Source organism: Papio anubis, chromosome 17, assembly GCF_008728515.1.
Source record: "Papio anubis isolate 15944 chromosome 17, Panubis1.0, whole genome shotgun sequence".
Taxonomy (NCBI): Eukaryota; Metazoa; Chordata; class Mammalia; order Primates; family Cercopithecidae; genus Papio; species Papio anubis.
Genome location: NC_044992.1, coordinates 50,243,893 through 50,257,240, shown reverse-complemented (window position 1 = coordinate 50,257,240; position 13,348 = coordinate 50,243,893). Strand labels below are relative to the sequence as shown.

General features: G+C 46.3%; 1 protein-coding gene across 7 annotated transcripts in view; it reads left to right on the top strand.

The window, feature by feature from the left end:
• Positions 1-11,488, top strand: part of BRCA1 (BRCA1 DNA repair associated) — an 82,518-nt gene extending 71,030 nt beyond the window's left edge. For 6 of the 7 annotated variants that reach the window (XM_031656948.1, XM_031656949.1, XM_031656947.1 and 3 more), the window contains 4 exons: positions 4,043-4,097; positions 5,965-6,038; positions 8,093-8,153; positions 9,983-11,488. In XM_031656948.1, coding sequence (XP_031512808.1) covers positions 4,043-4,097; positions 5,965-6,038; positions 8,093-8,153; positions 9,983-10,107 — 315 coding nt within the window. In that variant the 3' untranslated portion in view covers positions 10,108-11,488. 7 annotated transcript variants of the gene reach the window in all.
• Positions 11,489-13,348: the final 1,860 nt, after the last annotated feature.

The following is a 13,348-nucleotide window of genomic DNA, read 5'->3' as shown; positions in this document are numbered from 1 at the left end:
GGTATGGTGGCAGGCACCTGTAATCCCAGCTCGGGATTACTCGGGAGGCTGAGGCTGGAGAATCGGTTGAACCTGGGAGGCAGAGGTTGCAGTGAGCCAAGATTGCGCCACTGCACTCCAGCCTGGGGACAAGAGGGAGACTTCGTCTCAAAGAAAAAAAAAAATCCGAGCTGGGTGCAGCGGCTCACGCCTGTAATCCCAGCACTTTAGGAGGCCAAGGCAGGAGGATCACTTGAGCCCAGGAGTTCAAGACTAGCCTGGGCAACATAGTAAGACTCTGTCTCTACAAAAAAATTTAAAAATTAATTGGGTGTTGTAGCGCACTCCTGTATTCCCAGCTACTCAGGAGACTGAGGTGAGAAGAATGCTTGAGCCTGGGAGATCGAGGCTGCAGTAAGCCTTGATGGTGCTACTGCACTCCAGCCTAGCCAACATTGTGAGACCTTGTCTCAAAACAAAACAAAACATCCTTCTACTGAGCACTTTCTGTTCTTTTATAGAAACTTAAGAGGGAACCAGTAGAGGTAATTTCCTAAGGAAAACTGCTTTGGGACATGATCACAAATCAAGCCTGGAGTTTTGAACTCTTGAGGTCAGCCTGTTTTTACCTTCTGAGCCTATCAAGTAATTGTTCCAGATGCCAAGAAAAGCTGCTGGCCTTATTTCTGCTTCTGCCTTTACCACAGGGGAGCACCATGTGAGCCAGTCCTCTGTTTTTCCTCCACTGTATGCTAGGCAGTATTAGCACAAGATTCTTCCTTTCTTTAAAAAGAAATTCTAGTGCTTTGGATTTTTTCCTCTGTGCAGAATAGCAATAATGGAAAGTATGTGGTCAAAGTAATGACATTCTGAGGATACTAAATGTCACCATAGTATTTTTCTCTGGAAGAGAAATGTATGTGTAGAGGTGAAACTTCACATTTCCTTTTTTTTTTTTTTTTTTGTGGGAGGACGAAGTTTTGCTCTTGTTGCCCAGGCTGGAGTACAATGGCGCGATCTCGGCTCACCGCAATCTCTGCCTCCCGGGTTCAAGTGATTCTCCTGCCTCAGCCTCCCAAGTAACTAGGATTACAGGCATATGCCACCACATCCAGCTAATTTTGTATTTTTAGTAGAGATAGGGTTTCTCCATGTTGGTCAGGCTGGTCTTGAACTCCCGACCTCAGGTGATCCACCCACCTCGGCCTCCCAAAGTGCTGGTATTACAGGCCACTGCACTCAGCCTGAAATTTCAAATTTCTTTTTTTCCTTTTTCTTTTTTTTAATTTGAGACGGAGTCTCGCTCTGTCACCCAGGCTGGAGTGCAGTGGCGTGGTCTTGGCTCACTACCAGTTCCGCCTTCCAGGTTCACGCCGTTCTCCTGCCTCAGCCTCTTGAGTAGCTGGGACTACAGGCACCCCCCACCACACCCGGCTAATTTTTTGTATTTTTAGTAGAGACAGGGGTTTCACTGTGTTAGCCAAGATGGTCTCAATCTTTTGACCTCGTGATCCGCCTGCCTCAGCCTCCCAAAGTGCTGGGATTACAGGCATGAGTCACCACACCCATCCCAAAACTTCAGATTTCTTGTCTCATAACTAGACATCCTCATCACTGAGTGTTAGCCTGGATATAAGCATTCCTAATCTTTTGTACTTTTCATGTCAGCATTTGGCTCCAGCTAGCTGCCTGGAGAGAACTTCTAGCATTATGAACATGCAGGTCCTATCAACAGGTTGGGGGTGCAGTTTATTCATACAGATAGTGAGAGTGGCACAGATGGATGCTGTCCCTTAAAACAAACAGATTTGTCTTTGGGAGGCTGAGGCGGGTGTATCATGAGGTCAGGAGTTCAAGACCAGCCTGGCCAACATAGTGAAACCCCGTCTCTACTAAAAATACAAAGAATTAGCCAGGTGTGGCCGGTGTGGTTGCTCACACCTGTAATCCCAGCACTTTGGGAGGCTGAGGCGGACGAAGCACAAGGTCAGGAGATCGAGACCATCCTGGCTAACATGGTGAAACCCGTCTCTACTAAAAATACAAAAAATTAGCCGGGCGTGGTGGCGGGCGCCTGTAGTCCCAACTACTTGGGAGGCCGAGGCAGGAGAATGGCATAAACCCGGGAGGCAGAACTTTCAGTGAGCCGAGATTGCACCACTGCACTCCAGCCTGGGCTACAGATCAAGACTCTGTCTCAAAAAAAAAAAAAAATTGCCAGGTATGGTGGTGTGCACCTATAATCCCAGCTACATGGGAGGCTGAGGCAGGAGAATTGCTTGAACCCAGGAGACAGAGGTTGCAGTGAGCTGAGATCACGCCGTTGCACTCCAGCACAGGTGACAGTGCGAGACTCCGTCCCAAAAAAAAAAAAACAGATTTGTCCTGCTGCCCTTTCTTTTCCCTCTGGCAGGAGAGAGAGAGAGAGAGTGTGTGTATATGTGTGTCCGTCTGTCCGTCCGTCCGTCCATCTGTCTGTCTGTCAAGGGGGAGGGTGACCACTTTCTAAAAGGCCATCTGTGTATTTTTAGCTTCCTGATTTTTTTCTCTATGGCAGTCTCTTTGAAGCCAGGTGAATTTTAGGCCTTGGCAATTTTCTTTTTATTAGAATGGGACGGTCAAGACAATGAGAGTCACCCAAAACATATCCATTCAAATGATACAATTTTAGGGTTTATTTTTAAGTGATACCCAAGTTTTTTGCTAAGAACCTATGCCAGTGTGTATATGAGAATTTGCATTGTCCCACACTGTTGCCACCAGCCACATGGGACTGTTTAAAGTTAAATTTTACAAATCAGCCAGTCGTGGTGGTGTGCACCTGTAGTCCCAGCTACTTAGGAGGCTGAGGCGGGAGGATTGCTTGAGTGCAGGAGTTCAATGCTGCAGCAAGCTATGATCGTGCCACTGTACTCCAGCCTGAGTGACAAAATGAGACCTCATCTCTTCAAAAAAAAAAAAAAAGAAAAAAATTAAAATATGAAGTTTAGTTCTTCATTCACCCTAACTACATCTCCAGTGCCCAATAACTATATGTGACTCATGGCTACCTTATTAGCATAGATATAGAACACTGTGACTATCACAGAAAGTTGTTTTGAACAGTGTTGCCAAACCCTGTAAGTGGAAGAGGCGGTGCAGTGTGATCTGTGTCTTCAGGAAACCAGGCAGTCAGACCAGTTCAATGAGGAGAGGCAGAACATGGCTTCACTTCTAAATTAAAAACTTTAGGTGGCCTAAAGATACAATGGCCATTCTCAGAGTAGTGAGAAGGAAGGAACAGATGTTTAGGGGGCTAGAAGAAAGTCAGAGAGGGCCGGACGCAGTGACTCATGCCTGTAATCCCAGCACTTTGGAAGGCCAAGACAGGCAGATAACGAGGTCAGGAGTTCAAGACCAGCCTGACCAACATGGCGAAACCCTGTCTCTACTAAAAATACAAAAATTAGCCAGGCGTGGTGGTGGGCGCCTATAATCCCAGCTGCTCAGGAGGCTAAGGCAGGAGAATCACTTGAACCTTGGGGGCAGAGGTTGCAGTGAGCCCAGATTACACCACTTCACTCCAGCCTGAGTGACAGAGTAAGACTCCATCTCAAAAAGAAGGGAAAAAAAAAAAAGTCAGAGGAGACAAGGAGCATGTACACCTAAAATCAACATAGACCCCTCTGCTGATGGGGTCATGGTGAGTACTTGAGGTACCAAGTCTGGATAAACATCAAACTTCAGCCAATAGCTTTGAGTTTCTAGCCATCCAAGCCTTTTATTAAACATACAGAAGGACCTTTTTTCCCTTACATCTAACAAGTAAAAGCACCTACAAAGAATGCCTATAGAGTGTAGGTCAACTACATATGCACTTCAAAAAGATCTTCCGAAATCCTTTAGTGTTCTGGACATTGGACTGCTTGTCCCTGGGAAGTAGTAGCAGAAATCATCAGGTGGTGAACAGAAGAAAAAAGCTCTTCCTTTTTGAAAGTCTGTTTTGTGGATAAAAGCCAATATTCTTTTATAACTAGATTTCCTTCTCTCCATTCCCCTGTGCCTCTCTCTTCCTCTCTTCCAGATCTTCAGGGGGCTAGAAATCTGTTGTTATGGGCCCTTCACCAACATGCCCACAGGTAAGAGCCTGGGAGAACTGCAGAGTTCCAGCACCAGCCTTTGTCTTACATAGTGGAGTATTATAAACAAGATCCCCCAATGGGGGTTCCTCAGATTGCTGAGATGTTGTAAAGGCTATTCTATTTCTCTACCACCCTCCAAACAAAACAGCACCTAAATGTTATCCTATGGCAAAAAAAAAAAAAAGCTATACCTTGTCCCCCTTCTCAAGAGCATGAAGGTGGTGAATAGTTAGGATTTAGTATGTTATGTGTTCAGATGGCATCGAGCTGCTGTTAGTGCCAACATGTTAGTGAGAAAATACCTTTGGATAGGTAAAACTCAAGAAGTTCTGCTCTTCCTAAACCATCTTAATTTACTTACATAGAAGAAAGCAGAGCAGCTGGCCCACCATGGACAGACCCAGAGCAGGGGAAGAATCTTGGTGAACATTTTTTTTTTTTTTTTTTTTTGAGATGGGTCTCTGTGCCAGGCTGGAGTGCAGTGGCAGCGATCTGGCTCCTGCAGCCACCTCCCGGGTTCAAACGATTCTCCTGCCTCAGCCTCCCAAGTAGCTGGGACTACAGGCGTGTGCCACCACGCCCAGCTAATTTTTTGAATTTTTTTTTTTTTAGTGGAGACGGGGTTTCACCGTGTTAGCCAGGATGGTCTCAATCTCCTGACCTCATGATCCACCCGCCTCGGCCTCCTGAAGTGCTGGGATTACAGGCCTGAGCCACCGCACCCAGCCCTCTCGGTGAACATTTTCTAATTAAACTTGACACTGAATACAATGTTATACTTAGGACTGCAATAAAGCTCACCTGGAGTTGCGCAGCACAAAGGCCCTGGTGTGTGTATAAATTTGGTTGGTTCTTTTCACAGCAAAAGCTACCCACCTTTGCCTCCTATGCCTGCTTCTGCCCATGGACTTAGGTCCTCTTACACCTTAGAGGAAGGCCTTAGCATCTGGTCACAGGCAGATGAGTGACAGCAAGAAAACCTGGCAGCAATGTAATTTTGTTTCCATCCTCTTTATTAGTTATCAATTGGATTTTTATGAAATTTCCAAGTTCCACTCAAGGATTTCTGTGTTTTTTTACTTTGGTATAGTGCAAACCAGGGTTGCCAGCAAGTATTATTTTGGGGGTGAGTTAGTCAGCCTTCGTTCAGTCAGACAGACAGGAGCACCTCAGCAATTCCCAGAAACAGGCTGATGGGAAAGAGCAACATACATAAATGTCTTGAAGAACACATCCAACAGGGCCCATTGGGCAGTTCTGATTTTCCAGGTACACGGAGAACATCTCCACAGTCTCTTCTGATTTCTTTCCCCCTGAGTATATGGATTCCAGTTCAGCATGTAGCCTTTCCCTGCTGAGTCTCTAACCCGGATGACGTGTATTTTTTTGACTAGATGAATTATCTTCCCATCTCTTGACATTTACAGTAATTACCACCAAGTATGGTATTTTCAGTGGCCATGATTATCAATTACCAACACAGAATTAGGATGAAGGGAGAAAGGGAGGGAAGGAAAGTGGGTGTTTTTTCACACAGTGTCTTAGCCAGCAATTTAGCAAATTAATGGAAATTAGATCTTCGATTTTTTTTTTTTTCTTTCAAGCATTTTATTTGAGAGACTGTCAAACCTTATACCAAGTGGCCTTATGGAGACTGATAACCAGAGTACATAGCATATCAGTGGCAAATTGACTTAAAATCCATACCCCTGGTATTTTAAGACCATTGTCCTTTGGAGCAGAGAGAGAGACTCTCCCACTGAGAGGTCTTGCTATAAGCCTTCATCCGGAGAGTGTAGGGTAGAGGACCTGAGTTAAGTACACAGATTACTGTGGTGATTTTACATCTAAATGTCCTTTTTAGATCAACTGGAGTGGATGGTACAGCTTTGTGGTGCTTCTGTGGTGAAGGAGCTTTCATCATTCACCCTTGGCACAGTAAGTATTCACTGCCCTGTCAGAGAGGAAGGGCACAGTATTCTCTCCTGTGATTGAGCAAGACTGGCACCTGTCAGTCCCTATGGACGCCCCTACTGTAGCCTCAGAAGTCTTCTCTGCCCACATACCTGTGCCAGAAGACTCCATCTGTAAGGGATGGGTGAGGATTTGAGAACTGCACATATTAAATATACGGAGGGAAAGCTCTTTCCCTCCTAACTCTTTGCCATATGCCCCTCCTCTCTCTCCTGACTGCCCCAGCATACTGTGTTTCAACAAATCATCAAGAAATGATGGGCTTGGCCGGGCGCGGTGGCTCAAGCCTGTAATCCCAGCACTTTGGGAGGCTGAGATGGGGCCCGGATCCACGAGGTCAGGGGATCGAGACCATCCTGGCTAACGGTGAAACCGATCTCTACTAAAAAAATACAAAAAACTAGCCAATGAGGTGAAACATGATCAACTTCGCCCAGGAGGCTGAGGCAAGGAGAATGGTAAACCAGGCCAGACTGCAGTGAGCGAGATCCATCCTGCACCTCAACCGAGACTAGGCGAGATCCGATCTCAAAATGATGGGCTGACGAGCTTCGGTGGCTCAAAGCTACTGTCTAACACTGGGAGGCGAGACAGGTGGATCGCGGATCAGGAGATCCGAGACCATCCTGACTGACCACGGTCGAAACCACAAGATCTCTCAAAATACAAAAAGTGCTTGGCCGAGATGGCGGTAGCCTGTAGTCCCAGCTACTTTCGGAGGCTGAGGGGCAGGAGAATGCGGCGTGAACCGGAGTGAGGCTTGCAGTGAGCTTGAGGTCAGCCACTGCCACTCCCAGCAAGCTGACGAGGAGCAAGACTCCGTCTCAAAAAAGAAATGATGGGCTGGGCCGCTGGGCATGGTGGCTCACATGCCTGTAATCCCAGCACTTTGGGAGGCCAAGGCAAGGTGGATCCTTGTCAGGGTTGAGATAGCCTGGCCAACATGAGTGAAACCCATCTCTGCTAAAAAAATACAAAAATTAGCCAGGCACAATTGGAGCATGCCCTGTAATCCCAGCTGCTTGGGGAGCTGAGGTGTGAGAGTCAGCTTGAACCTGGGAGGCAGAGGTTGCAGTGAGCCAAAGATTGCACCACTGCACTCCAGCCTGGGCGACAGAGTGAGGCTTCATCTAAAAAGAAAGGCCCACAGTGGCAGTGACTCCATGCTGTAATCCCAGCACTTTGAGAGGCCAAGGCCCGAGGCGGATCCGCAGTCAGGAGATAGGAGCCATCCTGGCTAACATGGTGAAACCCCATCTCTACTAAAAATACAAAAATTAGCTGGGCGTGGTGGCGGGTACCTGTAATCCCAGCTACTTGGGAGACTGAGGCAGGAGAATGGCATGAACCCGTGAGGCGGAGCTTGCAGTGAGCCGAGATTGTGCCACTGCGCTCCAGCCTGGAGAATCGCTTGAACCCGGGAGGCAGAGATTGTAGTGAGCTGAGATCACGCCACTGCACTCCAGCCCAGGTGACAGAGCGAGACTCTGTCTCAAAAAAAAAAAAGAAAAAATGAAAAAATGATGGACTGGGCCTAGTGCCTCACACCTGTAATCACAACACTTTGGGAGGCCGAGGTGGGAGAATCGCTTGAGCCTGGGAGCTCAAGACCAGCCTGGGAAATACAGTAGGACTTCATGTCTACGAAAAAATTATTAAAAATTAGCTGAGGCCAGGTGCGGTGGCTCATGCCTGTAATCCCAGTGGGGAAGTTGAGCCCAGGAGTTTGAGACCAGCCTGGGCAACATGGCGAAACCTTGTCTGTACCAAAAATACAAAAAAATTAGCCAGGGGTGGTGGTATGTATCTGTAGTTTCAGCTACTTGGGAGGCTGAAGTGGAAGGATTGCTTGAGCCCAGGAGGCAGAGGTTGCAGTGAGCTGAGATCACACCACTGCACTCCAGCCTGGGTGATGGAGCAAGACCCTGTCTCAAAAAAAAAAAAAAAAAATGATGACGTGACAGTTCCAATAGTCCTGCTCTCACACTCTCAATGCTCTTTCCTTCCTGGGGATCCAGGGTTTCCACCCAATTGTGGTTGTGCAGCCAGATGCCTGGACAGAGGACAATGGCTTCCATGGTAAGGTGCCTGCATGTACCTGTGCTATATGGGGTCCTTTTGCATGGGTTTGGTTTACCACTCATTACCTGGTGCTTGAATAGCACAGTTCTTAGCACATTTTGAATATTTGTTGAATGAATGGCTAAAATGTCTTTTTGACGTTTTTATTGTTGTTTGTTTTATATTGTAAAAGTAAGACATGAACTGTTTCCATAGGGTGGGAGTAAGGTATGAATGTAGATCACAAAAATATAAATCAAGGCCGGGGATGGTGGTTCATGCCTATAATTCCAGCACTTTGGGAGGCCAAGATGGAGGCCAAGGTGGGAGTGCAGGAGTTCGAGACCAGCCTGGGCAACATAAGGAGACTTCATCTGTACAACAAATTTAAAAAGTAGCTGGGTCTGGTGGCAGATGTCTGTAGTCGCAGCTACTTGGGAAGCTGAGGTGGGAGGATCACTTGAGCTCAGGAGGTCGATGCTACAGTGAGCCACGATCATACCACTGCACTCCAGCCTGGGCGACACAGCGAGACCGTGTCTCAAAAAGAAAAAAGAAAGTATAAATTTACACAAAAACAATAAAATAATCCCAGTAATTCCACTACTTGGAGATGATCACCATAAAATTCCACCAGGCATATGTGCATATATATACACGTGTGTATTTTATAAAATGTGATCATAATTACACTGTTTTGCTTTTTTCCTTAAGATATCACATACATTTTTCCATATTGTTAAATTACAGTGCTGTTTTCCTGGTGGCTTTCCTTTAACAGATTGAAGTTCATGTTAATACAGTTGCCAGAGGCTGTGGGCTTTCACCAGCTGTCACTCCTTGGGCCTCTTCAGAGCAAGACCTTATGTCCTGAAGCATTGCTTTTTTTTTTTTTTTTTTTTTGAGGTGGAGTCTCACTCTGTCACCCAGCAGGCTGGTGTACAGTGGCCCAGTCTTGGCTCACTGCAACCTCCGCCTCCTGGGTTCAAGTGATTCTTCTGTGTCAGGATCACCTGACATCAGGAGTTTGAGACCAGCCTGGCCAACATGGTGAAACCCCATCTCTACTAAAAATACTAAAAAAAAATTAGCCAGGCATGGTGGCACACGCTTGTAGTCCCAGTTACTTGGGAGACTGAGGCAGGAGAATTGCTTGAACCCGGGAGGTGGAGGTTGCAGTGAGCTGAGATTGCACCATCACAATCCAGCCTGAGTGACAGAGCAAGACTCCATCTCAAAAAAAAAAAAAGAAAGAAAAATATAATTATCCTGGCGTGGTGGCAGGCACCTGTAATCCCTGCTACTTGGGAGGCTGAGGCAGGAGAATCATTTGAACCTGGGAGGTGGAGGTTACAGTGAGTTGAGATTGTGCCATTGCACTCCAGGCTGAGCAACAGGAGCAAGACTGTCTCAAAAAAAAAAAAAAAAGGCCAGGCGTAGTGGCTCACGCCTGTAATCCCAATACTTTGGGAGGCCAAGACAGGTGGATCACCTGAGGTCAGGAGTTCAAGCCCAGCCCGGCCAACATCGTGAAAACCCGTCTCTACTAAAAATGCAAAAATTAGCCAGGTGTGGTGGCATGTGCCTGTAATTCCAGCTACTCGGGAGGTGGAGACAGGAGAATTGCTTGAACCCGGGAGGTGGAGGTTGAATGAGCCAAGATTGTGCCATTGCACTCCAGCCTGGGCGACAGAGCAAGACTCCGTCTCAAAAAAGAATAATAATAATTGGCTTCTACCTCATTAATCCTAAGAATTAATGCAACCAGGACCCTGGAGTCTATTGATTAGAACCTGGTCCAGGAGAATGAATTGACACTAATCTGTGCTTGTGTTCTCTGTCTCTAGCAATTGGGCAGATGTGTGAGGCACCTGTGGTGACCCGAGAGTGGGTGTTGGACAGTGTAGCACTCTACCAGTGCCAGGAGCTGGACACCTACCTGATACCCCAGATCCCCCACAGCCACTACTGATTGCAGCCAGCCACAGGTACAGAGCCACAGGACCCCAAGAATGAGCTTACGAAGTGGCCTTTCCAGGCCCTGGGAGCTCCTCTCACTCTTCAGTCCTTCCACTGTCCTGGCTACTAAATATTTTATGTGCATCAGCCTGAAAAGGACTTCTGGCTATGCAAGGGTCCCTTAAAGATTTTCTGCTTCAAGTCTCCCTTTGAAATCTGCCATGAGCACAAAATTTTGGTAATTTTTCACCTGAGAAGATTTTAGACCATTTAAACGCCACCAATTGAGCAAGATGCTGATTCATTATTTATCAGCCCTATTCTTTCTATTTGGGCTGTTGGCTTAGGGCTGGAAGCACGGAGCGGCTTGGCCTCAAGAGAACAGCTGGTTTCCCTAAATTTGCTTCTCTAAAACCCTGTGTTCACAAAGGCAGAGAGTCAGACCCTTCAATAGAAGGAGATTGCTTGGGATCGATTATGTGACTTAAAATCAGAATAGTCCTTGGGCAGTTCTCAAATGTTGGAGTGGAATACTGGGGAGGAAATTCTGAGGCAGGTATTAGAAATGAAAATGCAACTTGAAGGCTGGGCATGGTGGCTCACGCCTGTAATCCCTGCACCTTGGGAGGGTGAGGCAAGTGGATCACTGGAGGTCAGGAGTTCGAAACCAGCCTGGCCAACATGGTGAAACCCCATCTCTACCAAAAATACAAAAATTAGCCAGGCATGGTGGTGGACACCTGTAATCCCAGCTACTTGAGTGGCTGAAGCAGGAGAATCGCTTGAGCCCGGGAGGTGGAGTGGTTACAGTGAGCCAAAATCATACCACAGCACTCCAGCCTGAGTGACGCAGTGAGACTGTGGCTCCAAAAAAAAAGAAAGGAAAATGAAACTAGAAGAGATTTCTAAAAGTCTGAGGTATATTTGCTAGATTTCTAAAGAATGTGTTCTAAAACAGCAGAAGATTTTCAAGAACCGGTTTCCAAAGACAGTGTTCTAATTCCTCATTAGTAATAAGTAAAATGTTTATTGTTGTAGCTCTGGTATATAACCCATTCCTCTTAAAATATAAGACCTCTGGCATAAATATTTCATGTCTATAAAATGACAGATCCCACCAGGAAGGAAGCTGTTGCTTTCTTTGAGGTAATTTTTTTCCCTTTGCTCCCTATTGCTGAACCACACAGCTTCATAAATAATTTTGCTTGCCAAAGGAAGAAAAAGTGTTTTTCATAAACTCATTATCCAGAACTGTTTATAGCTGTTGGAAGGACTAGGTCTTCCCTAGCCGCCCCCCCCGTGTGCAAGGGCAGTGAAGACTTGATTGTACAAAATACGTGTTGTAAATATTGTGCTGTTAACACTGCAAATAAACTTGGTAGTAAACACTTCCACCATGAATGACTGTTCTTGAGACTTAGACCAACTGACTTGTTTCAGAGCCTTTTCACTGTGCTTCAGTCTCCTCCTCTGTAAAATGGGGGTAATGATAGTATCAACCTCTTAGGATTTATTGAGGCAGCTTAAATACCTTTTGTATTTCCTGTTGCTACCAAAACAAATTGTTGCAAGGTCAGAAGTCTGAGGTGGCTCAACTGTTTCTTTGTTTCAGGTTTCATGAGGCCAAAATAAAGGTGTTTGCAGGGCGTGTTCCCTTCTAGAGGCTCTGGGAATAAGTCCTTGCAGTTTTAGAACTAAGATCCCTGTTTCCCACCGGCTGTCGGCTGGGCATCATTCTCAGCTTCTTGAGGTTCCCCACATTCCTAGGCTTCTAGTCCGTCTGCCTCCACCTTCAAAACCAGCAATGGGTGGTCAAGTTTTTCTCACACTGAATCTTGCTGACTGCTCCATCTTTCTAACTCCTGCCAGAGACATGTCTCTGTTTCTAAGGGCTCAAGTGATTAGATTGCACCCACCTGGTAATCCAAAGTGATCTTCATATCTTAAAGTCCATAGCCTTAGCCATAGCTGCAAAGTCCCTTCACAGCAGTACCTAGGTTAGTGTTGGATTGAATAACCAGAAGACAGCAATCAAGGGAAGACATCTTTAGAATTCTGCCTACCACTTGTATTTAACATGCTTAATCCACAGATGACACTCTCTATCATTATTTCCTGGTCCTCACACTGCTCAGAGATTGGAATCCTTTTTGAGCAAAGAGAATGAAGTCATCACACAATTCAGTCCTGCTGTATTTGCTGGAGACAGTGAAGGAGGATAGAGAAAATGGAGCTAACTGCCAATGTTACATTTTATATCAGTCTTCATCATAGCCCTATGAAGCGGGTATTTGTTACCTCATTGGAAAAATGGGAGTTGAATCTCAAGTTCCTTGTTTGTAAGATTTTACTCAGATTTGCACAGCTAATAAATGACTACATGAAGATCCAAAGCCACCTTTCTGTTCCCATCATCAGCTTTCCATCTGCCTCTGTCACTGGACCCTGGGACAGAAGGTTCAAGCCTTAAGGGAATTTGGGGAGAGAACTAGATTTTGAGGGGAACTCGCACTCACTTCCTTTTTGGGCCATGGTAGGAGATAGTAAAAGCAGCCCCATGTCAGGCAAAGGGTCTTACAGTAGTGGATCATGGCTACTATTTCCACTTCTCTCTGGCCTTCCAGCTTATGACTGTATCTTAGTTGTCAAAGCCTTCCAGTTCATCCTCACCTACAGCTTGACTTCCCTAGGGCCCATGCCAGCTCCCTGTCTACCTGCCAGCGAGTTGATGAGTCTCCGTGTTAGCAGTAAAGTCAGGCAGGAAGCAAGCAGAAGTGCTACTGGGCCTTGAGGCTAAGCCAGGCCTCAGCCTTCTGACCCCATCACTGTTGGGTTAATAGGAAAAGCAGTATCCATCTAGTACAGCCTGCGTTTTCAGGAATAGTGAGTGAAAGCAAAGATGACTAAAATACATTAAAGTTTTCTGTAATTGTCTCTAAGGTCTCCCAACAAATATACACCCCATCTGTTTCAAGTTCTGCATAACCTTTCCCAAAAGTCAAGTTCAGGCCCTGGCCTCATGATGCCTGGCCCAGGTTAAGAGTCTACCTAAGGGGCCCGGTGCAGTGGCTCACGCCTGTAATCCCAGCACTTTGGGAGGCCAAGGCGGGCGGATCACCTGAGTTCAGGAGTTCGAGATCAGCCTGGGCAATACGGTGAAACCCCGTCTCTACTAAAAATACAAAATTAGCCGAGCATGGTGACACTTGCCTGTAATGCCAGCTACTTGGGACGCTGAGGCAGGAGAATCTCTT